The sequence below is a fragment of the Sycon ciliatum genome, chromosome 10, assembly GCF_964019385.1.
Source record: "Sycon ciliatum chromosome 10, ocSycCili1.1, whole genome shotgun sequence".
Lineage (NCBI taxonomy): Eukaryota > Metazoa > Porifera > Calcarea > Leucosolenida > Sycettidae > Sycon > Sycon ciliatum.
Window position 1 is genome coordinate 21,084,715 of NC_088652.1, and position 24,707 is coordinate 21,109,421.

Consider the following 24,707-nt stretch of genomic DNA (forward strand, 5'->3'; position numbering starts at 1 on the left):
GCTGACTGCTTATGCATGAACAATGCATGAGCATGCATTGATTTTTCATGGTTCACGTGCAGAAAACTAAGTTGCCGCGATCCAAGTGCAGCTAACAGCCGTGCAGAAATGGCAGATTGCGAAGAAAAAAATGCGAAAAATGAACCGACCTCCTTTTTTTGAAAACAACTCAGATCATGCTGTTTTCCTCCCTCATGATTGTTCTTTCTGCTATTTCCTGAGTTATTCCTTCTCTCTTGAACTTGGATGGAAGTGACGAGCCCTCTACATTGTAATCAACAAAGCAACTTTCTTGCTATGAGCGGTTTCGCCACATTTATTGGAACCTAAGACAGTTGGAACAAGCAGAGTTTTGCTGCACGTAAATTTCTATTTGCGATTATTTTTTTCCTACTATGAGGTGAGCATGAGTGTTGGATGGATAGCTGTGTCATAGAGGTAGGTCATCACACGGTGTACTGAGTGAATTTCGTGCACGCGTTTCCTTCCAGTAAACGTCGCAGTAAATGGGACCAGCCAACCGGCGGGGGCAATGATGGACAAGCTCAGAATGAACCCATTACTTCAACGAGTGCTCCCATGTCCTCTGTCGCCGTCACCAGCGCGAACGCGGGAGCAGGGCTGGTGCCGAATCCCGCAGCTGCTGCGGCAGCTGTAGTCAGCGCAGTGCAAGCGAATCCCGCCGCGGCAGTCAGCGTAGTGGCGCTTGCTGCAGCGGCCAGAATCAATGCGCTGCTGGCGTCGCAGGGAAAGCTGGCCCAGAACACTAGGCCTGTCATTCGACCTATGGTAATGTGTGGAGATGTGCGTGCGTGTGTGTGCATGTGTGTGTGTGTATATCCGCGTGTGTGTGTGTGTGCGCATACGTACGCGAGCGCGTGTGTGTCCGGGTGCATGTGTGTGTGCGCATACGTACGCGCGCGTGTGTGCGTGCGGGTGCATGTGTGTGTGCGGGTGTGCGTGTGCACATGTGCGCGTGCGGGTGTTCTTGCTCATGCATCGGGGGCCGTGCGTGTGCACATGTGCGCGTGCGGGTGTTCTTGCTCATGCATCGGGGGCCGTAAGGTTGGCAGTATGCCTACAGACCCGAAGTACAATGTTGAATTGCATACTGTATTTTAAACCCTTTAGGGCCCACAATTATTTCAAGGAATGCACTGCATACGCGAGCCCAGTTACTTATCTGGTCGTAACTTTGGTGTCTTTTGGCCGATTTGGGTGATCTTGGGCTTTCTGGAAAGCTCTTGGCCAGGGGAACACAGCAATAGCCAGCAATCCATCACTAGATCCACAGAACTAGCGCCGCAGCGCGATTCAGCGCTCCAAAGCCAGCATTGCGAGCGCCCAACTCAAATTCTCTGCCATTTCAACAAATTGTATCGCAGATGGCTCAAATTTTTTTTCAGAAGAGCTGAGGAACATGCCTTTGCGATGACGTTACATATCTCTGGCTGCATAGGCCGCGAGTCAGGGAAATCCCCCAAAACGAGTTCAAAATGCACGCGCCCGAGTTGACTCTGCTGAGCGGATTTAGTTCGAGTCTCATAACCCCGCTCTCCGACCTCAGATCGTCTTCGGGTTTTTTCGAGCCGATAGCTGAGACAATTCTAATGTCGATAGACCTTTCAATTATCCAATTCGGTCAAGGGACAGCCGAGTCGCCAGGTTGCGCTTTGAAAAGTATGCACTGTACACTGGTACGGATATATCCGTACTATGGGCCTCAAAGGGTTGAAGTCGACAAATTATTGGCCCATTCAAATTTCGGCCTCTCAGGGCTAAAACACATTTCGGCTGCAACAAATTTTCGGCCTGTACTGCTGCTGCCTGTATGCACTGCCACACTGAACCTTGCGAAACGAAATGTTCAGCTGCAACAAATTTTCGGCCAAATATGATCAGGCCGAAAATAGCCGAAAATAAATATGCGCCGAATATTTGTTGACTTACAATACACCATGTGTACGAACTACACACCTGCTGCACGGAAATATAATTGCACTGTACTAGTATCTACATCTGCACTCGGTGAAATCCGGCCCAAAGTGCATATCTGGCGTCCTCAACTTGCACGGCCCTTGTCACCCTGGAAGTGCGACGAACGCAGCTGGGCGTACACGTGGACAACAACTACGTGTACAGTGATGTTCTCGGAACTGGTCCAGGGTGCGGCCGGGTTTGCACTTTGTGTGGGATTTCAGTGAGCTGCTCAACTGTACTGGTATCACTTTGTGTGGGATTTCAGTGAGCTGCTCAACTGTACTGGTATCACTTTGTGTGGGATTTCAGTGAGCTGCTCAACTGTACTCGTATCACTTTGTGTGGGATTTCAGTGAGCTGCTCAACTGCAAATCTGCACAGTACCCATTTCGTCAGAAACAGTATTTCCAGGTGACACCACAAGGGCATTGTGCACCGCACACCCGTCTGTGGGGGAGGAATTCTCACTTTTGGATTTGTTGTTGCCTATATTTGGTTTATCTGTGTGTGGACGTTTTTGCTGCTGCTTCTGCTGTTGTTGCTGCCACTTCTGCTGCTGCTGTTGCTGCCACTTCTGCTGCTGCTGTTGTTGTTGCTGTTGCTGCTGCTGCTTTGTTACAGATGACTGATGGTGCAGCGACCGGGCCGACTATGGGCACCGCAGGTCTTGGTGGTGCTCCGCTCACGGGGGCCAACGCAGTCGGTCTGAATCCAGCTGGAGCTGCGAGGACGTTGGCGGATGCAGGTACGTAGAATAAAGATGTAGATGCCTCGTGGCTAGGACTGGAGCTCGTATTCCGACCTGGTTATTTGCTCTCTGCTCTCGACTACATTCTCTGATCACTATCCCGATTTGGACATTTGCTCTCTGCTCTCGACTACACTCTCTGCCTACTATTCCGATTTGGACATTTGCTCTCTGCTCTTGACTACATTCTCTGTACACTATCCCGATTTGGACATTGGCTCTCTGCTCTTGACTACACTCTCTGCGTACTATCCCGGTTTGGTCATTGGCTCTCTGCTCTTGACCTCTCTGCGTACTATCCCGACCTGGGCATTTGCTCTCTGCTCTTGAGCGCACTCTCTGCATGCTATCCCTACCTGGGCATTTGCTCTCTGCATACTATCCCGACCTGGGTATTTGCTCTCTGCTCTCGACTGCACTCTCTGCATGCTATCCCGATTTGGTCATTTGCTCTCTGGTCTTGACTACACTCTCTGCATGCTATCCTACCCTGGGCATTTGTCCTCGGCTCTCGACCAAACTCGCTGCGTACTATCCCAGCCTGGGTGTTTGCCCTGTGCTCTTGACCAATCACTCGCTGCACAACTGACACAGTAGCAGAAACTGCTGGAGAAACTTCAAATAATGTGTTGGCCATTGTCAGTGAATTGACTGTCTGAACAATCGGCCAAGAACCCAATTGCCAACATGGCGTTGAAAAAACAAACAGCATCAGCATTGAAAATACCATTGTGTAATACTTATGGTGTCACACCTTAGACCTAGGATACACGGGAGCGAGTTCTGGTAACTCGAGAGACTGATCAATACATCTGGGTGTATAGCCTACACACCGAGAGCGAGAGAGCGAGAGAGAGAGAGAGAGAGAGAGAGAGAGAGAGAGAGAGAGAGAGAGAGAGAGAGAGAGAGAGAGAGAGAGAGAGAGAGAGAGAGAGAGAGAGAGAGAGTAGATGTAGGTGGCAAATCCATTACCAGAAATTGTACCAGCAACTGTACTTGAAGTATTAGCAATGTAAGTTTCAGGTATCCTTGTCTAGCAGTGCGAAGTGTAGCAGCATTGTCACTGCCAAATCCAGCAACTCGCACTCACGCACTCTACTCTGCACTGTAAAGCGTAGCAGCACTGCCACTTTCTGCAACTCGCACGTACACACTCTACCCCACACAACAGTGCTGTTAAAGGGGAAGTTAAGGCAAAAATTAAAATTTCACCAGTTGTAGTCTTCGGGGTGATGAGTCGAATGGTCTTGGTCCGAGGAAGCTGAGACGCTCCCTTCCTACTTGAATCCCAATCGAACTCGCGCACTTCCACCGAAACTGGGTGACTGCGCCCTACGAGATGGGGATTTGTATGCAAAATGTCACTAAAAGCGCCATTTCGTTCTTATAAAAGCACGGATGACCGCGATTGGCCCATATGTTGTAGTCTTTGGGACGCTGAGTCGACTGGTTTTGGTCCGAAAAGGCTGCGATGCAGCGTTCCTCCTTTATTCCCAATCGAACATGGTTGAAGAAGCGGTCACGTGGTCCTGGGTGCCCAAATCACCTGGTCACCACGCCAGCAGGTGACAACTTTCACACCAAGGTTCAACTCGGGTTCAACTCGAGTGACAGGACTGCACCCAAAAAAGGTCAAACAGGCTAGTAAGTTGTACCCTGCAGGCACGGTGACCAGGTGACTGGTGTACGCAGGAGCACGTGACTGCTTCTTCAACCATGTTCGATTGGGAATAAAGGAGGAACGCCGCATCGCAGCCTTTTCGGACCAAAACCAGTCGACTCAGCGTCCCAAAGACTACAACATATGGGCCAATCGCGGTCATCCGTGCTTTTATAAGAACGAAATGGCGCTTTTAGTGACATTTTGCATACAAATCCCCATCTCGTAGGGCGCAGTCACCCAGTTTCGGTGGAAGTGCGCGAGTTCGATTGGGATTCAAGTAGGAAGGGAGCGTCTCAGCTTCCTCGGACCAAGACCATTCGACTCAGCACCCCGAAGACTACAACTGGTGAAATTTTAATTTTTGCCTTAACTTCCCCTTTAAACATTGCGGCGTGTAACAGCATCGTCATTGCCACCTCAGGCGTGTAGCCCGCATGCATGCTGCACGGGGGGGGGGGAGGATGCCCCCCCCCCCTAAAATTTCGACTTATATGTAGGTTCAGCATGCACATATTGACTATGAATGACATGCACCAACCATCCTACACATATGCGGCTGTGCCCCCCCCCCCCCCCCCCCCCCCCCAAAGGGGGACCAGCTATGCCCCTGTACCTTCATCAACACACTCACACACTAGGTTTTCGTTATTCTGGAGTCCGGACTGACTTGGGTATGGGCAGGAACAATTCATACTTACTAGAAAGACTGTGCATCTACTGCTTACACAGCTGCATAATGCCGTTTATTATTATTATTTTTTAAATTTTACTATTATTATTTTTTTCGGCAACGCAGATGATGATGATGATGATGAGAAAGATTCGTGTGATAACTAAAAACTAGCGATCTGATTACCGGTAGCCTCCTGCATGGATGCAGCAATTGTCCTTTTGAAGTAAAAAATAAAATAAATACGAGCAGTGCATTATCTAAAAATAAAAAAAAGCTGTCTGCAAGGTCTGAATGCCGAGTTGCCCTGTGCAATGGTTGATAATGATGGTTTTCATGTTCCTGTCGGGTTGTGTTGTTATGTTGTCTCTCTCGCAGGCGCAACGGATATTGAACCTGCTTCACCGTGCCGGTACAACGCAGAAGTGGAAATCAACGATTATCCAAACAGGTCAGTGTTGAAGTGTGACAGCTACAGTTCCAGCAGGTGAAATTCTGCTACTTGTGCAGTCGGACCTCGCTTGTCCGGTCCTCTTTTATCCGGATCCCTCACCATCCGGAAGAAAATCGTTGGTCACCGATTTACAGCATATGTCATGCATACATACAGTATGACATTGTGTGTTCGACTATCCAGTTCCCCCTGCCTATCCGGATGTTGTCGTGGAAAGCGGCTGTGTGCGGTTAAACGAGGTCTGACTGTACACGGGTTGAGCAGTGTCGTACTGTTGTGGGTATGCACAGTCTTACTATCACAGTGTGTCTCCACAGTGTGTCTCCAGTACTGCTGTTGCATAGCACAGTCTTACTCTCACAGTGTGTCTCCAGTACTGCTGTTGCATAGCACAGTCTTACTCTCACAGTGTGTCTCCAGTACTGCTGTTGCATAGCACAGTCTTACTCTCACAGTGTGTCTCCAGTACTGCTGTTGCATAGCACAGTCTTACTCTCACAGTGTGTCTCCAGTACTGCTGTTGCATAGCACAGTCTTACTCTCACAGTGTGTCTCCAGTACTGCTGTTGCATAGCACAGTCTTACTCTCACAGTGTGTCTCCAGTACTGCTGTTGCATAGCACAGTCTTACTCTCACAGTGTGTCTCCAGTACTGCTGTTGCATAGCACAGTCTTACTCTCACAGTGTGTCTCCAGTACTGCTGTTGCATAGCACAGTCTTACTCTCACAGTGTGTCTCCAGTACTGCTGTTGCATAGCACAGTCTTACTCTCACAGTGTGTCTCCAGTACTGCTGTTGCATAGCACAGTCTTACTCTCACAGTGTGTCTCCAGTACTGCTGTTGCATAGCACAGTCTTACTCTCACTGTGTCTCCAGTACTGCTGTTGCATAGCACAGTCTTACTCTCACAGTGTGTCTCCAGTACTGCTGTTGCATAGCACAGTCTTACTCTCACTGTGTCTCCAGTACTGCTGTTGCATAGCACCAACAGTACATGAAGCCCAGAGTGTGCAGCTCGGATGGGTTGCTGTCACGGCGAAATTCCGGGATCACATCACGTTAGTGGTGTAGTGCGTACACGCAGGATTCAAGCAGGTCTCTTTCCGGTACGCACTACCCCACTTCCCGCCGCTTATCTGCACCAACCATGATGTAAATCCTGAATTTCGCAGTGACAGTCACCCAGTGAGCCATGCAGAAAAATCCCAAACTGCGCACTCTGGGTTTCACCCCTACTCATGACAGCACCCAGTACTAACCCAGTGAGTGGACCAGATTTCACTTGCTGCTACTCTATATACAGTAAAACCTGGGTTTAGCGACCACCTGCTCTTAACGACCGCTTTTCCATGCACGGACAGTTCTACACAGACACTGTGGGACCTGGTTCTAAAGACCACCTGGCTTTAACGACTGCTTTTGCTTGCACTGTGGGGTGGTCGCTTAAACCAGGTTTTACTGTACCTAGCAACAGCAGAATTTCAACTTGAAGATTTTTTTGTGCTGCTGTTTGGTTGCGGTTGCTGCTGCTTCTGGTGGTGCTGCTGGTGATGCTGCTGTTACTGCTGCTGCTGCTGCTGGTGACGCTGCTGCTGCTGGTGGTGACGCTGCTGCTGCTGGTGACGCTACTGCTGCTGCTGCTGCTGCTGCTGGTGACGCTACTGCTACTACTGCTGGTGGTGACGCTGGTGCTGCTGCTGCTGGTGCTGCTGCTGCTGGTGCTGCTGCTGCTGGTGACGCTACTGCTACTGCTGCTGGTGGTGACGCTGGTGATGCTGCTGCTGGTGACGCTACTGCTGCTGCTGGTGCTGGTGGTGACGCTACTGCTACTGCTACTGCTACTGCTGCTGCTGATGCTGCTGGTGACGCTACTGCTACTGCTGCTGGTGACGCTACTGCTGCTGCTGCTGCTGGAGTTGCTGGAATTCATGCTGAGCAATCTGTTTATTAAAAAAAGCCATGGCCATTTCGGAGAAAGAAGTTTCAACGAAGCTATGAATAAAACAATTCACTGATGACCGTCGAAGAAAAAACGTTTCTGAATTCTTGCTTACCGTATTATCTCTAATATAAGCACAGTCTCCAATAATAGCACGTCTCCAATAATAGAACACCTTGGGGCGGCATTCAAAAAATAAAGTGCTCAGTCTCCATTATAAGCACACTGTGTAAATTCATTATCTGTACCGGCGAAAAACCCCTGAAATGTGTGTGTCATACATGAATTTGGCATGGCAACATGCCTCTGAAATGAGGTTGAAATAATAATGGAACAGTCTCCAATAAAGGAACGTCTCCATTAATAGCACGGGGCGGAGATACATTGAAAAAATAAAGGCCCGTGCTTATATTAGAGATGATACGGTACGTATTCTTTTCCATAGTTCATCATGTTATTATGTCAGCATCAATTGTTTTATTCATAATCTGTTTGTTCCCCATCTTTCCCCATGTTCCCCATCCAAAGACGTATGCTGGCGCCCTTGACAGCGCTATAATCCTGCGTTTGTCCATTTTTCAGTAGGGCGTGCTTGCTGATAAGAAACGGGAAGTCATGGTCCTAGCTGCCGTTGTGCGATGCTCGTGTTGTGTATGAGGATGTTGTTTAGCGTGACTGACATTTGACTCTGTGTGTGTGTGTGTGTGTGTGTCTATGTGTGTGCTCCTGTATCATCTTATTTTGTTTAGGGCTGTCCTGACAAAGACCGTTATTCTCCTGGATGTAAGTTGTGCTTGTTACAGTCCAACTTCAGCAGAAAGTATCCTGGATATAGCATGCTCTTCTCTTTGCAAGAATGGACTCGGATGGAGAGCCAAGGATAAATTTATAGAAAATTCCCACGTGCGCTTCGGTCCTCTGAGCTGTGCTGAGGAGCTCTAACAGAGCGAAACAGTTGCTGTCCACAGATTTGAGTAGAAAATTCCCCTCCTATGTTATCATATAACTTAGAACCTTCCTAGCTGGAAGGCAGTTGGAGTGCGCATCCGAGATGTGCTGGAGCTGTTAGCCAGTTCGTAGTAGAACGTCAGTACCGTCGGTCAGTGTCGTGCAATGTTATCGCATGAGCTGATTGTTCAGTAACTGGTGGTGTTAGTGGACATTATAGCGTAACTTGTAGTTCCTTAGTCCTTTCCTTTTCTATAAATGTATTCTTTCGTCTTGTTCACTCATGGACTATGCAATGTAGGCAACTAGAGAGCAGAAGTATGACGATGTTGTTAACTGGTAGCGAGAATGCCCGAAAGTCGCGAAAGGCCAGTTCTTTGACTAATCCCCTCCAATTTCTCCCTGTTGTGCTTCTTGCTTGCAGATCAAGCGGCAAACTGGTGCGTTCGTATCGCCGCGAGGTCGCTACATGACCAAGGAAGAGAAAGGCCAAGCGGCCAATGAGTACGTATCATCATGTTGCTCTTGCTCTTGCTATTGCTGCTGCTGCTGCTGTCAAGACTGCATACTCCAAGGGTATTCAAATCACATCTTGAGCTGCGATGGATTCACCTGGGGCGGATTTTTTTCTTGCGTTTTGGCAGAAGAATGGTCAAGTGTGGGCACCTCGCCACGCTTGTCATGAAGATACAATGTTAGTTGGTCAAGCTCAGGATGCATGACTTTAACGTCTGTTCACGACCGTAGCTGCTTTGTACAAGTTCTTTGCACTTTGATCTCTGGCTGCACATGATAGCATCAATGAGCCAAATGGTGGCGAAAAGCTGCAGTCATCAACAAATTCTGTCATGGGCTGAGAGATTGCTAAGTTGTACTCTATTGCTCATTACTCTTGCTGCTATTGAAGAAGTTAGATGGGCTTTGAAATGAGTATGTTCTGTCCTGTGTGCTCTGAGTTTGGATCGATGTCTCTCTCTCTCTCTCTTCTCTCTCTCTCTCTCTTTCTCTCTCTCTCTCTCTCTCTCTCTCTCTCTCTCTCTCTCTCTCTCTCTCTCTCTCTCTCTCTCTCTCTCTCTCTCTCTCTCTCTCTCTCTCTCTCTCTCTCCCCTGTGTTTGTGTCTGCAGTGAGAAACCTCAGTATTTATTCATACAGTCGGATGAGCAGTCCAAGGTTGATGGTAAGCATATCACCCCTCCTCTCCACTCCCCTCTTCGCTACCCACCCGAGTCCCTACCTCACTGAAGTACAACATACGACTCTTACCCATCGTCGTTGGTAATACTTTAGAAAAGTCACCCAATATTCGCATCCCCAATCTCAAAATCTTCTAGGATGGAAACTTGGAAAACCGAGGATTAAAATTGAAAAAGAAGGACCACCAACAATTTACAGGTTATCCGTGTGTTTGTTAGTGTTGGACACGAACAGCGGATAACTTGTAAACTTTTGGTCCATCATGATCTTCTGCATTGCTATTCAGCTCAGTTCATCAGTACGCCCCACTTTCCGAATATCTCTTGCATTGCCTCACTTGTCGTCTCTTTTTTCTTACTGCTCTTTGTCACTGTGTGTGTTTCTAGCCGCTGTGGCTCGCATCAATAATTTGCTGGGAATCAAAACAACTCCAAAGCCAGCTGCTACCTCCGGGGCGTCATCATCGTCGTCATCCTCGTCCGACAAGAACAATTATTCACAGATCTACACGAAGGGGGTAAGACTTTGGACGACGTGGGCCAATTTTTATGTAGGAAGGTTGAGTGTTGCAGCGTATTGCGACTCCTGACCTGAGCACACATGGAATGGTGATCCTACTCTTGCATGGTGTCCCCCCCCCCTCCCTGTAGTAATATCTACGAGACATGCTATACTACACTACACTACAGTACTTAGGAGCTGCATCTGCGCCTTGATCCTCGAAGGGTGGTGGCGTTCCTACGGATGCGGCAAACTCGGCCTCTAACCGAGTCTGATGCGAACCGTGAATTTTTTTGTAATGCTACTCTGCTGGAGTGTGGTGCTGCCCCTGTAGTGCTAAACTCAGCCAGAGAACACCCAGAAACAATTACAACAGCAGCAGCAGCAGCAGGAGCAACATTCACAACAGCGGTGGCCACACCATCAGCACGAACAGCTGCAGCAGCAGTACACGTGTCCATGTTTGGTATGCTAGTGGGTGCACTCCGCTGCACTTTTGTGTATTACTGAGTTTAGAAATGTTGTTTCCAAATGGCGAGCACTCAGGCCACAAGTGCAACTCTAGCCTGATGTCAATAGTCTAGATCATGGGTTTGGTATGTTGCAGCCTTAGTGCCCTGCTTGCGTGGGTTGGAATTTTATCAGTGAATGTTTCTTCAAGTACTTGGATGGTCTCCTATGTCTATGTGGTAGCCCCCCCCCCCCCCCCCCCCCCCTCTCTCATGCTGTACAAGTACACGTCTGCACGCATGCATTACACACGACCACACACACGCGCGCGCGCTCTCACCAACATAATAATTGTCTGTGTTACGCTATGCAGCACTATGTGCAAGAGAAGCTATTCATTGGACTGGAACTGGCACCTGAAGGCTTCAATGTGATTGAACGCATTCAAGGCCCCGATGTAAGTCTTAATTGCAGTAGCTTCATGCACCACCACTGCCACCAGCTGCAGCACCACCACTATCATCACCACCACCACGACTGCCACCACTCCTCTTTTTGTGGTCCTGTTTTGGAGGTGCGCTCTGTGACATTGTACTCGCATTGCGCGCTGCGCAGTCAGCAAGGGCACTGGCTTCATGCGCTCTCATCAATAGACCCTCAAGTGGATGTGAGCTGGGCTCCACACGAGAACAGCAAGCTGATGTAGTGTGTACTGTGTGACCTGGGTAAGCTATATGGCACTGCTAATATGTCTGTATGCCTTTGATTTGTTTGTTGTAGGGGCAGTATTTGAAGCACATTCAAAATGAAAGTGGTGCTAAGGTAAGCAACCTATTCATTGCTACATGTGTGTGTCTCGGTCTCTCTCTCTCTCTCTCTCTCTCTCTCTCTCTCTCTCTCTCTCTCTCTCTCTCTCTCTCTCTCTCTCTCTCTCTCTCTCTCTCTCTCTCTCTCTCTCTCTCTCTCTCTCTCTCTATTCTCTCTATTCTCTCTCTGTCTTTCCCATCTTCTCCCATCTCCTTGTCTCTTTCCACTCTCCTCACCCCAGTTTGTTTGGCCAGTTGACTGCATACTGGGTTTCAGTGTACAGCATTATGCAGAACCATCCATTACTGGACCATTAGTCACCATCTTTCCTGGCTGCTGCATACAAACGGATGCTCTGCCATCCGTAAATATACAAAAATTCGAAGTACGAATACAAGTACAAATACTGGTGCATGTATGTGTACGTGCGTGCCTGTGTACGTGTGTGCCTGTGTACGTGTGTGCCTGTGTACGTGTGTGCCTGTATACGTGCGTGCTACCGTTTCCTTGTCCAGGTTGTATTGCGAGGTCGTGGTTCTGGATTCATGGAGCCTACCTCTGGTCGAGAATCCTTCGAGGCTATCCACCTTTACATCAAGTGAGATTTCGTGATTGCACTGCGTGATGATGTGATTTTCATGTCATCAAGTATTATAATACGTTTGTCTCTTTAGTTATCTGGGGGTCGGAAGGGGGGGGGGGGGTATTGTGTTTGTGCGTGCGTAAGCTGATGATAACTTGCTTTCTCTGTATGTGCGTGTGTGTGCGTGCGTGTGTGTGTGTGTGTATGCACATGCGTGTGCGCGTATCATTTCGTCTTGCAGTCATAGCACAAAGGACGGTCTGGCAAATGCCAAGAAGCTGTGCCAGAATCTGATTGACACAGTACGTCACTCAGGCTGTTGCTTTTGCATACAACTCTCCATTGCTTTTGCCTCTTCTCCATTTACCTCAGCAGGAAAACTTGCACCTGCTGAAGACCTCATTCACATCTACTTCTCTATTTTAGAAGTATTGTATTGCTGGAGTATGGTGTGCACTTTAGATAAGCTATTTGAGGATCGGAATTGCGTTTGCGCACTATAGTATAATCCGAGTTTGAAATTGCATGCGCTACCAAAAGTAGTGCAATGCATCGAGCTGGTGCGAGATTGGCCACCTCTGTCACCTGACATAAGCCACATGGATATACCCTACACAATTGCTGGTTATGTGAGTCAAGAGTCCAACAGACCGTGCATGCATGTAAAGTTTCACAAACATCACGCTTAGGTGTCCAGAGGTGGTTGAAGCACCGCCCAGACTATCTACCATGAAGTGTCGCTACCAGAGCAGCTTGTGCATACGCTCGTTGCCCAATGACGTAATCTGTACCACTGACACCCCACACAGCCACCTGGGTTTGATTGTGTGATTGTTGTGTACGCTCATTGCCCAATGACGTAATCTGTACCACTGACACCCCCACACAGCCATCTGGGTTTGATTGTGTGATTGTTGTATACCGTATTATCTCTAATATAAGCACAGTCTCCAATAATAGCACGTCTCCAATAATAGAACACCTTGGGGCGGCATTCAAAAAATAAAGTGCTTAGTCTCCATTATAAGCACACTGTGTAAATTCATTATCTGTACCGGCGAAAAAAACCCTGAAATGTGTGTGTCATACATGAATTTGGCATGGCAACATGCCTCTGAAATGAGGTTGAAATAATAATGGAACAGTCTCCAATAAAGGAACGTCTCCATTAATAGCACGGGGCGGAGGTACATTGAAAAAATAAAGGACCGTGCTTATATTAGAGATAATACGGTACGCTCGTTACCCAATGACGTAATCTGTACCACTGACACCCCACACAGCCACCTGGGTTTGATTGTGTGATTGTTGTATACGCTCATTGCCCAATGACGTAATCTGTACCACTGACACCCCCACACAGCCACCTGGGTTTGATTGTGTGATTGTTGGACAGTGCAGAGCTGATCCCAGGGTACTCGCATGCATTGCTCATACATTCCGTATTTGGCAATGCACACTGGGCTTAACCGTGTCTTGACTCAAACCCAGGCTGCTCATTAGGGAGGTTCCGGAGTACGATTTTTCGTGCCAAAATCCGTTGAGGCGCTACGGATATTTTATACGTCGTTTTCGAGCAGTGAAAAGTTCCGGAGTACGGAACGTATGTGTTTGCCGTCATTGCCTAGGTTACGATCGCAAACACGTCACATTCCCGCGCTATGCCTTTCTATTTTGAAAATTGTACCGAAATCAAAACTTCCCGCGGAAAGTCGATGTGTCTCGTACCAAATTTGTACGCGAAAAATCTTTCTGCACCCGATGACGCAAAATCTCCATACGAAACATGGTTCGTATGAAAGCCAGTCCACACGGATTCTCCGTGCCGAAAAATCGTATGGAGCACGTCTGGAAAAAATCCGTAGCGCCCATACGGATTTTGGCACGGAAAATCGTACCCCGGAACCTCTCTATTATACTCCGCATACACCTTGATGGCTGAAATCTTGGTCCAAGAAGAAGGTGTGCATTGTGCTCTGGTGCATGTTTTACTCCAGCAACTACGGTAGTTCATTTCCCGACTGTTTGGTCTGCCAACGTGTCTGCTTCTGTTTTGACCGTTTTACCATGACTGCTCGGTATGCGCCGTAGCTTGTTCCTGACTTTTACCGTCACTGTTTTGTATGCGTAGCTTGTTAATTTGTAACACTCCACGCTGCGCTCTTGGCCCACATTCACAACATCTGATATCTATCCAAGCACAAATGTCCTTGCTGTGGTGTCGTGAATGCGGGTCAAGACTCCGGAGCACAGTGTGGAGTGGTGGAGTGTTCCAAATCGTTTTCAAATGACCAAAGCTCGCGCAGCTTCTAAGTTGTGTAACCTTGTTGCTGATGTTTTCCCGTTACACGCTTGTCTGTCTTTTCCTGTCCCTAGATTCGCCAGGAGGCGGCCACCTTCGCTCCGGCTTATGCGCCGGCCGGTTTTGGCTCCGGCTATGGATATCAGCGTAAGTGGAATGTACAGTGCAAATGTCTCTTTCCAAATGCGATATTTCTCACCTCATTCTGAGAATATCTTTGGTTCTAGTCAACCAATTTTCACAATCTTGGGCATTCTGGAAAGCTCTCCACGAGTTACGTACATTGAGCTCAAACTGGACACTACTGAGATCACATATCCAACGCCAGGGTGCTTCAAATACTCCCCATCGCTGGGTATCCGAGAAAATTCTCTCCTCGTCAGATTCGACTCTTAGTCATTCAGTGTTGGTGTGTGATATCTCGCAAATATTATCAGTATGTAAGGAAAGATAAGAAGGCATGTGGCTGTGTACCATAAACCGTACTGCATCCATAGCCGACTGCCGGTACTGCTTTCCGATAGTAAGCTGTTGTGTGCACTTGCGCACCCGAATAGCGCTTCTAGAACAGATGCTGATCTGGAGTTGGGGTCAGTGTTTGCTGTGCAGCGTACAGGTTTTCTTTACACAATGGGTGCTTGCTCTTACCAAAGGGTAATGCCACTGCTGCTGCTGCTGCTCCGACATTCAATGCAACTGTCCTTTTTCTTTCTGTGTGCGTGTGTGTGTGTGTGTGTGTGGTGTGTGTGTGTGTGTGTGTGTGTGTCTCTCTCTCTCTCTCTCTCTCTCTCTCTCTCTCTCTCTCTCTCTCTCTCTCTCTCTCTCTCTCTCTCTCTCTCTCTCTCCTCTGTCCTCTCTCTCTTTCTCTCTCTCTTTCTCTCTCTTCTCTTTCTCTTTCTTCCCCATTGATCTCTTTTCTACATGTATACATGCAGCGCTTCCTGGGCCACAGCAGATGCCTCAGCGGGTAAGTAGCTGGTCCTTTACATGTAGTGGTGGTGGTGCTGCTGCTGCTACTAGAGAGGTTCTGCTATATGTGAAACGTAGAGAAATCACGTAGAGAGAAGGAGTCTGGGTTAGAGTCTACGGCTTTGCGTGTTTTGGATCCAGATATCTACGCGTAGATGAGGTTCTCTCACGCTAAGAAAACGCGTACGAATCTGCTGGGTATCATTCAAATGCAGGCAGAAAACAGGCAAATATGGAAGGGCAATTCCCAGTACACCTTCCACGTGATTTCTCTACGTGAACGTAGAGCAGAACAGATTTTCTTTACGTTACGGGAACGGGAAGAGAGTTCCCGTGATTCTCCGCGTCGCGTTCCTGTAACGTAGAGCAGAACCTCACAGTGTTGCTGATGCTGATGCTGCTGTTGCTAGCGGTGTTGCTGCTAGTGCTGTTGGTGCCGATGCTGCTGATGCTGTTGGTGTGTTTGCTAGCACTGGTGCTGTGCAAACTGCTGCTTCGTTTCTGATTCCTGTTGCTGCTGCCATTGGCGGCGTTGTGTTTACCTCCTTTCACCAGTAACTCTGTGTATTTTGCAAGGATGCATGTTTCTATGTGTGTTTTTGTGTGTGTTTGTGTGTGTGTGCTCACGCGCTTCTGTGTGTGTGTGTGTGTGTGTGTGTGTGTGTGTGTGTGTGTGTGTGTGTGTACGCGCGCATGCACGCGTTTCTGTGTGTGTGGGTGTTTGCGCATTTGTGCATATGTGTAGCCCACTGCACCGCGCGGATCCTACTCTAACATTCCGCCACCTGGCACTGCTCCACCACACCAAGCGTCTGCTGGTCCTGGCAGCAATTCCAGCTATGGACAGCAGGTACGTTGCACCACGACTACACACCGCATTTACACACGAGTAGTATGTGCACCCGCTACCATTTTTGACCATTGCTGGCTAATTTATGTACTGTTTTGGCAAAACGGGCTTTTTTGGCTTTTGAGTGGGGAAAACCTTAAAATCCAAACCCTGATTTCCCGAAGTTTAGCAATCTCAGTGTCAACTCAAAAGGCACAGGACGATGGAGGCCGATGCTGGGAATGCAAACTCTCATTTGGCGAGGCTGACGTTTGGCGAAAGGAGCGTAACACTCCTTTCGCAATACATGTAATCAATAAAACTGGATCATGGCTAAAAGCAACCCATGTTAGAATATATCGGGTATGGAGCACAGCCAAGATGTTGAGCCTAAAATCTCTAGTCCACACTAGCACTACAGTACTGTCAGGCGCCGAAGAACGACCAGGCTAGAATTCCACCAAGCACAGCATACCAATGGATATGCGGTGACTCAACCGTGCACAGACTGTAATACACAAAAATGTGAACGGTCTAGGCTAGGAGGCTGCCCCCCTCCTCCTAGTTCTTTGGCAACCGACAGTACTGTAAACCAGGCGCGTTCTGTAACTCTCTCAAGAGCTTACACTGCCTTAAAGCTGTGCAGATAGTACTGGCTCTGGGTGTGAAGTGCACGTAAAGCGGTGCACAGTCGCTGCTCATACACCATGTGGCAAATACAGCAGCATGTCCGTGGATACTCGCTGTTCCACTGCCGCGGATGTTGTCCACCTTTCTTTGCCGGATGTGTGTTTGCTGTCTGTGGCGTTGTTTGACGGATGTCTTTGTTGTTGTTGTTGTTGTTGTTGTTGTTGTTGTTGTTGTTGTTGTTGTTGTTGTTGTTGTTGTTGTTGTTGTTGTGTGTGTGTGTGTGTGTGTGTGTGTGTGTGTGTGTGTGTATGTTGGTGTGTGCGTGTGTGTGTATGTTTTGTATATGTACGTGTGTATACGTTTGTGTGTGTGTGTGTGTGTGTGTGTGTGTGTGTATGTTGGTGTGTGCGTGTGTGTGTGTATGTTTTTGTATATGTGCGTGTGTATACGTTTGTGTGTGTGTGTGTGGGGGGGGGGGGGGGATCCAACTGCAGGTACCCCTGCCCCCAGTGAAGGTAATACTTGGTACTAGTGTCGGTGGCTAAATCAGAGGATCCCGGGACGGATACCCTGATGCCGTCAATCCTTTTCTGCACCTTGTCCTCACCCACTTACTGAGGTGTGGTGAGCCCATAAGTGGGATCATTTCAAGTCCACCCTAGTTTGGGGATTTCAGGGGGTGTCGGTCGTTGGGTGGTTCAATGGCCAATTGAGTCATCTTTCCAAGATTCCTTTTGAGTCTCTCTCCCCTGTCCCGGGGAGACCCACGTGACCAGTTTTGGCAGTGAGCAACAAGTACAAGTACAAGTGTGTGTGTGTGTGTGTGTGTGTGTGTGTGTGTGTGTGTGTGTGTGTGTGTGTGTGTGTGTTTCCCCTCTCCTATTTCTATGCCCAGCCACCTTACCACCAGCAGCAGCAACCGCCTCATCAGCCTTACGGAGGACAACCACCGCCCTATGGCCCACCACCACCTGCAGGTGGGGGCCCGCCACCTTACCAACAACAGGTTAGCTGCTGCTCTGCTTCTACTGACAAAATACTGAGACTCCCTTTCGATTACTAGTAGGCCAAGGCCTGTGGAAAATCCATAACGTTATGCACAGCACATTTTTTTTTCTACCGCCCACACCCGCATCAAGTCCTTGGCTACCCAAATGAAAACCTCTCCTAATCTCTCCAAAACAAACTTCAAATTTCGTCCAAATTTTTGCCGAAGAGGGCATCTTCAAAGTTTTTATTTTGTATTTTTAAATACCGTATATTCTCTATTATAAGCACAGGTCTCCATTACTAGCACACTGTGAGCACCTTTCGAAACAATATAAGCACAGTCTCTATTATTAGCACGGTCTTGGTGGAAATCAATGCTGCATGCATGATATCTAGCATGTATTTCTTCTTGATCTGTATGGATGCATTGGTTGAAAAAATATAAGCACGGTCTCCATTATAAGCGCGGGGTAGAGGGGTGTTGGAAAATATAAGCACAGCGCTTATAATAGAGAATATACGGTACAAGTATGCATGTGTGCAACGTTGCTAGGGTGGGGGCAAGAGTCCATGACCTCAAGAGTAACTTATTTCACCAGTTATAATTATGTCGATCCCGGTTATGAGATGACCCCGTACTTGGGGTCTCGATTTCTAGGTTCAATGGTGGTTAAACCCTGCTCGTTTCCTATCTTTATTCTCCCGATATTGTTGTTGTTGTTGTTGTCATTGTCGTTGGTGTTATTCTGTGCTTGTGCTACCCGCAGCCCTATGGCCATTACGCCAACCAACCCGCGCATCAACAGCAGTACATGCCCCCGCCTGGTCAGGGTCCTCCACCCCCGGGTCAGGGACCTCCACTTCCCCCGCCTCCCGGACAGGGTCCTCCGCCCCCGCCGCCCACAGGGCCGGGCGAAGACCGGCAGGACAGCAGTGGCCAGGCAGATGGAGCAAGCTCTCAGCAGGGACAGGCTTCCTCCTCGCAGCATGCACCCCAGCAACAACAACAGCAACCATCGCAGTATCAAGCTCCTAATCAACCACCGGCGCAGCCAATGCCCCACTACAACCACCACCAACAGCAGCATCCGCAGCAACCGCAGCAGCAGCAGCAGTACGGCAACTACAACCAGCAGGCGTACGCTGCACCCCCTCCTCCACCACCCTCTCAGGCTGGTGCTCCTCCACCTGCCATGTATGCACCACCACCACCACCTCCTCCTTCACACGGTACGCAAATGGAAAGTCTGTGCTGTGCTTGACTCTAGAGTGAAATCACCTCCGCTTACAGTGCTGCCGGGTGCCGAAGAACTGGGGGGGGGGGGGGGGGGGGGGCGTCAGCCTCCTAGCCTAGGCCGTTCTAATTTTCATATACGCGCCTCAGGCTGTGAAAAAGGTGCTATTGTCCTCACGTGCACAGCTGAGAAAAGGGCACTTGAAAGCAGGAGACTCACGTTCGCGCTGTAAACGTTGCCGTCACATCTGTGGCTGTAACGTATTGCTACCGTCTATGCACAGTTGAGTCACCGTGTATACATTGGTATGCTGTGCTTGGTGAAATCCTAACCTGTTCTTTCTTCGGCACTCCGTTCTTCAGCACCTGACAATTCTGTTCCGGTAGTCATGAATCAATGGCTGTCAAGTTGCAAAGCTAGCCCGCTTGAATGCACGCAGCATACAACTGCAGTCAAACCGTGGCAATAGGTGATAAATTATAATTATGCTCCTGGTGGTGGTGCTTGTCCTGTGCTGTTGCCATCATCATGGCTCGGCAACGTACAGCGCAACGTACCCCGGGGAGAGGCGTGCTGGTACTACTCCAGCACAGCCCACGACCACGCAAACCTCAAAGCAATGTCAGTGCATGCATGCGTGCATGTCTACAACTGCACTACTACTGCACACACACACACACACACACACACACACACACACACACACACACACACACACACACACACATTGTTGGAGTTACCTCACGAACATCATGCATATGCCATGATACTGTACAGTGAAGCCTGTCTAAGACGACCGCTCTAGGTACCTTCAAAGCGTGGTCTCTGTTACCAGGTGGTCTACTTATCCAGGGTCGTTTGACTGGAAATAGCATCCCCTGGTCCTGGCTGCAGTGGTCGTCTGGGACAGGTGGTCGCCTTATGCAAGTGGTCGCCTTGGCAGGTTTTACTGTATTTCAAAGTCGACAAATTTTCAGCCCATTCAAATTTCGGCCTCTCAGGGCTAGAACGCATTCGGCAGCTTTAAATTTGCGGCCTGTGCTGCCTGTATACACTGTCACACTGAACCTTGCAAAACAAAATGTTGGCCGCAACTAATTTTCGGCCAAACATGACCAGGCCGAAAACAGATATGCGTCGAATATGTGTTGACTTACTGTATGGGTAAGTTTACAATACTACAGTGCACGTGTGTGTGCAGAAGTACTGTAGCGGACATGGAAATCCAGTCGATTGACCGGGGCCGGCGCCCTCAGCGCGTACAGAACGCTGCGTGCAGTGCTCATGGTGATCTGGTGGTCCGATGCGACTAGCGCGCTGCAGCGCATACATGCATGACGATGTACATGTGTGCTCCGCTTGTCCACGGCTGCATGGCCAGCGCCCTGGGGCCGCTAGACGTGCGACCGGATTTCCATGTCTACAACAGTAGATCCGCGTACTGAGTACGCAAAACCAGACAGTGAATGCCATCAAAATGGTCTTCATTCTTTGCTGGCATGCCAGGTGCGGGTGCATGTACACTACTCGCTACAATTCGCTCTAGTTCTGCAGTATTTGTACAGGAAACCCAAGGGATTGCATTACCGCTGTGGTCTTGACCTTGTACTGCATCACGGTCGTTGTGGCACTTGATGGTATGCTGTGTGTGTTAGCTTCTTACTTGTAAGATATGGGGTGTGTGTGTGTGTGTGTGTGCGTGTGTGTGCGTGTATGCATTCCTGTATTTCAGGCCAAGCTCCCATGTCGGGCATGAATCAGCTTCCCCCACCACCTGGTCATGCTGCTGCTCCTCCACCCTATCAAGGCCCTGGTTCAGGCATGCCATTCGCGGCGCCGCCACCGCCACCAACAGGCTCCTATCAACCGGTAAGGCTGTGTTATGCTTGGTACGGAGGCTATTGCTTGTCTTGGCAAAGTGTCGTTGCATGTCCTTCGCTGCTTGTCATTGTGTTCTTGCGTCTTGTGTACCTGCTGCTTTGGAGTTGCAGCGAAGTGTGAACTTAGATGTGCTAGTCGTGTATCGAGTGTTCCCGTTGGGACTAGTTTGAGATTTTGTGTGTCGACATGTGCCTCCAACACACTGTCTTTCCCACGCATTCTCTCTCTCTCTCTCTCTCTCTCTCTCTCTCTCTCTATCTATCTCTATCTTTCACACACACACACACACTCTCACTATCTCTTTCTCGCTCGCTTGCACGCACGTCCGCACACACACACACAAACACACACACACACACACACACACACACACACACACACACACACACACACACACACACACACACACACACATACTTGCTTGCTGTTTTGATCGAACTCTCTTTTAACTGTGTGCCCTGCGCATGTGTTTTTCACAGGGTCCACCTCCACCACCTAACCCTCCTATGCGTCCTCCTGTGCCACCTGGACTGTGAGTTGATCATCTTATTTTATTGTTTGCCTGTGTATCGTTTCTCTGCCTCATTAATTTACCTACTACTGTAAGCATTTCCCTCAAAACCCTACTGTGAAACCGGAAACTTTCCGCGGAGATTTATTTTCGGTAACTTCGGTGCAGGTAATTTTTTTACCAAAAAAAAAACGCGACCTAACATTCAACCATGCCCTGCCACACAGTTTGCAAAATGCCTTTTTGTATCTGGAAGACTACTGGTTTACCGAATTTTTCGCGCTACCGCACCGTTGATTTTGGGAAATACCGAAAATATCACACCACGGAAAATTCCAGGTTTTACAGTATAGCACTTAGTAGAAGCAAACACTTCAGGTTCTTCAACACAGGCCCGCAGCCAACTAACACTTCAGGTTCTTCAACACAGGCCCGCAGCCAACTGCTGAGGGGTGGTACGGCCCCAGGTCAGCTACAGGACCGATTTTTTTTCAATGCGCAATTTCAAAATCCTGGGAGGATACATTTCTAGCTCTATGCATCATATCAGGCTGTTTTTCAGCAACACATTTCTCTTGGTTGTCAGTTGACGACAAACCCCCTTTTATTTGCAATGCAGTTGCGTGATGTCCACCACTTTCTGAACGAACATTTCTCTAGCAGCAGATATAACAGCTAGCGCAGTAGGCCTCACTGGACAAGATGAAAGGTTTAGGAGGGAGAGACTAGCGAGGACTGTACGAGGATAGCTTATTACTAGTACAGCTGTACTTCCAGATAAGCATTAACCGAGAAGCCCATGAACGCTGGAATTGGTAAAAACAGGTACGGCCATGGCCGCACCAGTGGCGCCGACCCTGCAACAACATTCTGAAAATTTCCCGAATATATACCGTAAAGTACCGTTGGCCCGCCCCCTCTCTAGTTCTAAGTTATAGAAATAACATAAGGAGGGGAAGGCGACGTCCAAGACGTGCTAGAGCTGATTGCCAGTTAGGTGTAGAACTTCAGTACCGTGGGTCAGTGTCGTGCAATGTTATTGCATGAACTGATTGTAAAGTAACTGGTGGTAGTGGATATGATAGCGTAACTTGTAGCTCTTTTGGTCCTCTTTTCTTCTGATGCAATTTTTCTCCACACTTTTCCCGTTTGCGTCTTTCTCTCAAGCCAGTGAATATTTCGTATGCATTATTATTAATTCCGTACACTGTTGCTCAAACATTGCTTGTTCGGCATGATGTCTTGTCTCATCGTCGTTTCCTGTACAGGCCATTTGCACCTCCCCCGGCCGCGACGGAGAGCCAAGCAACTCAGCAGCCGCCTCCACCACCTGAACCAGCAGCTCCGGCCGAGCCGCCCAAGCGTAGATTCATGGAGAAGTTAGCATCGGTGAGTATGTGTTGTGCCGTGTACAGCTGTCAGCTTACGCACTCCCCTTGCAGGCCACGACGTTGCCAAGTAGTCACACTCCTGGCTGACCTCACCCCCACCCCTTACGAAAGATTTGCCATCCTACCTGATCTTCTCTCCCCCCCCCCCCTTCCTAATAGCCTGTATTCAATACATGCGTACACAGCTGTACAACCGACGACGAACAGTCGGTATACCCCAGAGTGCGTATGAACTTGCACCGAAGTTTTGCTGCTCTGTGTGGGATGTGCACTGGATCCTGGCCAGGATCTGTCCAGCAACGTGTGACATTATCTAAGTCTACCAGCTGCCAGCACTGACGGCAACTCACACACTCTTCACAGAACCCCCCACAAGTGATGATATGCTGGATGGGTGCTGCGAGAGAGTCTCTCCTGCCTCTTGTGTTTACCAGAGATATGGCCACTATGCCACAACCTGCCCTCTCCGACTTTGGGTTCTTGGACTTTGCATGTTGCTGTGCTTCAGTTTTATTTGAAGTCGCAACACAAACAGGCGATGGCGCGTCCTTTTATGCATGTGATCGACACCATGCATGTGATCGACACCATGCATGTGATCGACACCATGCATGTGATCGACACCATGCATGTGATCGACACCATGCATGTGATCGACACATGCATGTGATCGACACCATGCATGTGATCGACACCATGTATGTGATCGACACCATGCATGTGATCGACACCATGCATGTGATCGACACCATGCATGTGATCGACACCATGCATGTGATCGACACCATGCATGTGATCGACACCATGCATGTGTTGACTATATGTTTACCTGTGGATCTATACTCCTTTTTGTCATGTGCTGTGTTGTGTTGTGTTGCTTTAACAGGGCTCTACCGCAGCTCCAACTAGCACAGCTACCCAAGCGGTACGTTGCTTGGTTATGCCTCTGGTCTCTCTATCTATCTCGTTCTATCTATCTCTCTGTCTCTCTCTATCTCTCTCTCTCTCTCTCTCTCTCTCTCTCTCTCTCTCTCTCTCTCTCTCTCTCTCTCTCTCTCTCTCTCTCTCTCTCTCTCTCTCTCTCTCTCTCGTGCCCACACTTAGGAGTAAATCAGTGATGTTCGTTTTGTTTTTCTCAGATGTTGCTTATTTTGTGGAGCTGATCTTTCTTCTGCTGTTGCTGCTATACGTGTGTGTGTGTGTGTATGTGTGTGTGCGCGTGTGCGGATGTGGGTGTGTGCGCGCTCTTGCATGCATGTGTGTTGTTGCTGCTGCTTTGTTTCCGCTGGGTAGCCTGCAGCTCAGCCGTACTCTATGGCACAGTCAATGAGCACGGTACCACCACCACACACGTCCAAGGACTCAACGGCATCACAGCCACGGCAGGATATGACGACGACAACGCCTAGCTCGTCCCAGCCAGTGCCACCGCCGCCGCCGCCAGACAGTCACGATTACTCTACCGCACCGGCCGTTCTGCCACCGAGCGGCCAGGAGACCAATCAAAGCTCATCTCAGCGAGAGGCACGACAGTCCGGTCCCACTCGCCCGATGCCCGCACCTGCACCGGAAGCACCGAAACCAGCGGCGAACTTCTCCGATCGCAGCAAGTGGAAAGTGGTGTCGACGACACGCGTGCCTGCCTCAGGTCAGTGCTATTGCTGCTGGTCTTCGTCTGTCCCGGCTGCTGTCTTCAATCCTTTCTCCGCTCCGTGTTCTTTCTGCTGACTGTGCTGCCTGTGGCCCGCTCTTGTCTGTGTCATCTGTTTTGTCCTACTGTCTGCTCTGTCTATTCTGTCCTACTGTCTGTCTTACTATCTCATCTGTCTTACTACCTGCACCATCACCTCACTTAGGAAACTAGTATCAAGAGTACATAACCCCCCCCCCCCCCCCCAGAGTGTGCAACGCCTGATCCAGCTGTGCATAGGGTATTGGTCGAGCGTAGTCGGATCTTTGCGTCATAATACACATCTGAGGGGAACCCGGGGAGTCACGGGTACTCTCGGATCAAAAACAACGGTGCCCT

At 49.1% G+C, this 24,707-nt stretch overlaps 1 protein-coding gene across 1 annotated transcript in view; it reads left to right on the top strand.

Annotated features, from left to right (window-relative positions):
• Positions 1-169: 169 nt before the first annotated feature.
• Positions 170-24,707, top strand: part of LOC135826020 (KH homology domain-containing protein 4-like) — a 27,453-nt gene continuing 2,915 nt past the window's right edge. The window contains exons 1-22 of the mRNA XM_065338652.1: positions 170-400; positions 492-789; positions 2,602-2,725; positions 5,440-5,512; positions 8,206-8,239; positions 8,829-8,908; positions 9,530-9,582; positions 9,986-10,116; positions 10,924-11,007; positions 11,331-11,372; positions 11,873-11,955; positions 12,182-12,242; positions 14,317-14,389; positions 15,178-15,209; positions 15,957-16,061; positions 17,566-17,676; positions 18,428-18,890; positions 20,628-20,764; positions 21,256-21,308; positions 22,556-22,676; positions 23,565-23,603; positions 23,972-24,326. Coding sequence (XP_065194724.1) covers positions 396-400; positions 492-789; positions 2,602-2,725; positions 5,440-5,512; positions 8,206-8,239; positions 8,829-8,908; positions 9,530-9,582; positions 9,986-10,116; positions 10,924-11,007; positions 11,331-11,372; positions 11,873-11,955; positions 12,182-12,242; positions 14,317-14,389; positions 15,178-15,209; positions 15,957-16,061; positions 17,566-17,676; positions 18,428-18,890; positions 20,628-20,764; positions 21,256-21,308; positions 22,556-22,676; positions 23,565-23,603; positions 23,972-24,326 — 2,557 coding nt within the window. The 5' untranslated portion in view covers positions 170-395. The remainder of the gene's footprint in view (positions 401-491; positions 790-2,601; positions 2,726-5,439; positions 5,513-8,205; positions 8,240-8,828; positions 8,909-9,529; positions 9,583-9,985; positions 10,117-10,923; positions 11,008-11,330; positions 11,373-11,872; positions 11,956-12,181; positions 12,243-14,316; positions 14,390-15,177; positions 15,210-15,956; positions 16,062-17,565; positions 17,677-18,427; positions 18,891-20,627; positions 20,765-21,255; positions 21,309-22,555; positions 22,677-23,564; positions 23,604-23,971; positions 24,327-24,707) is intronic.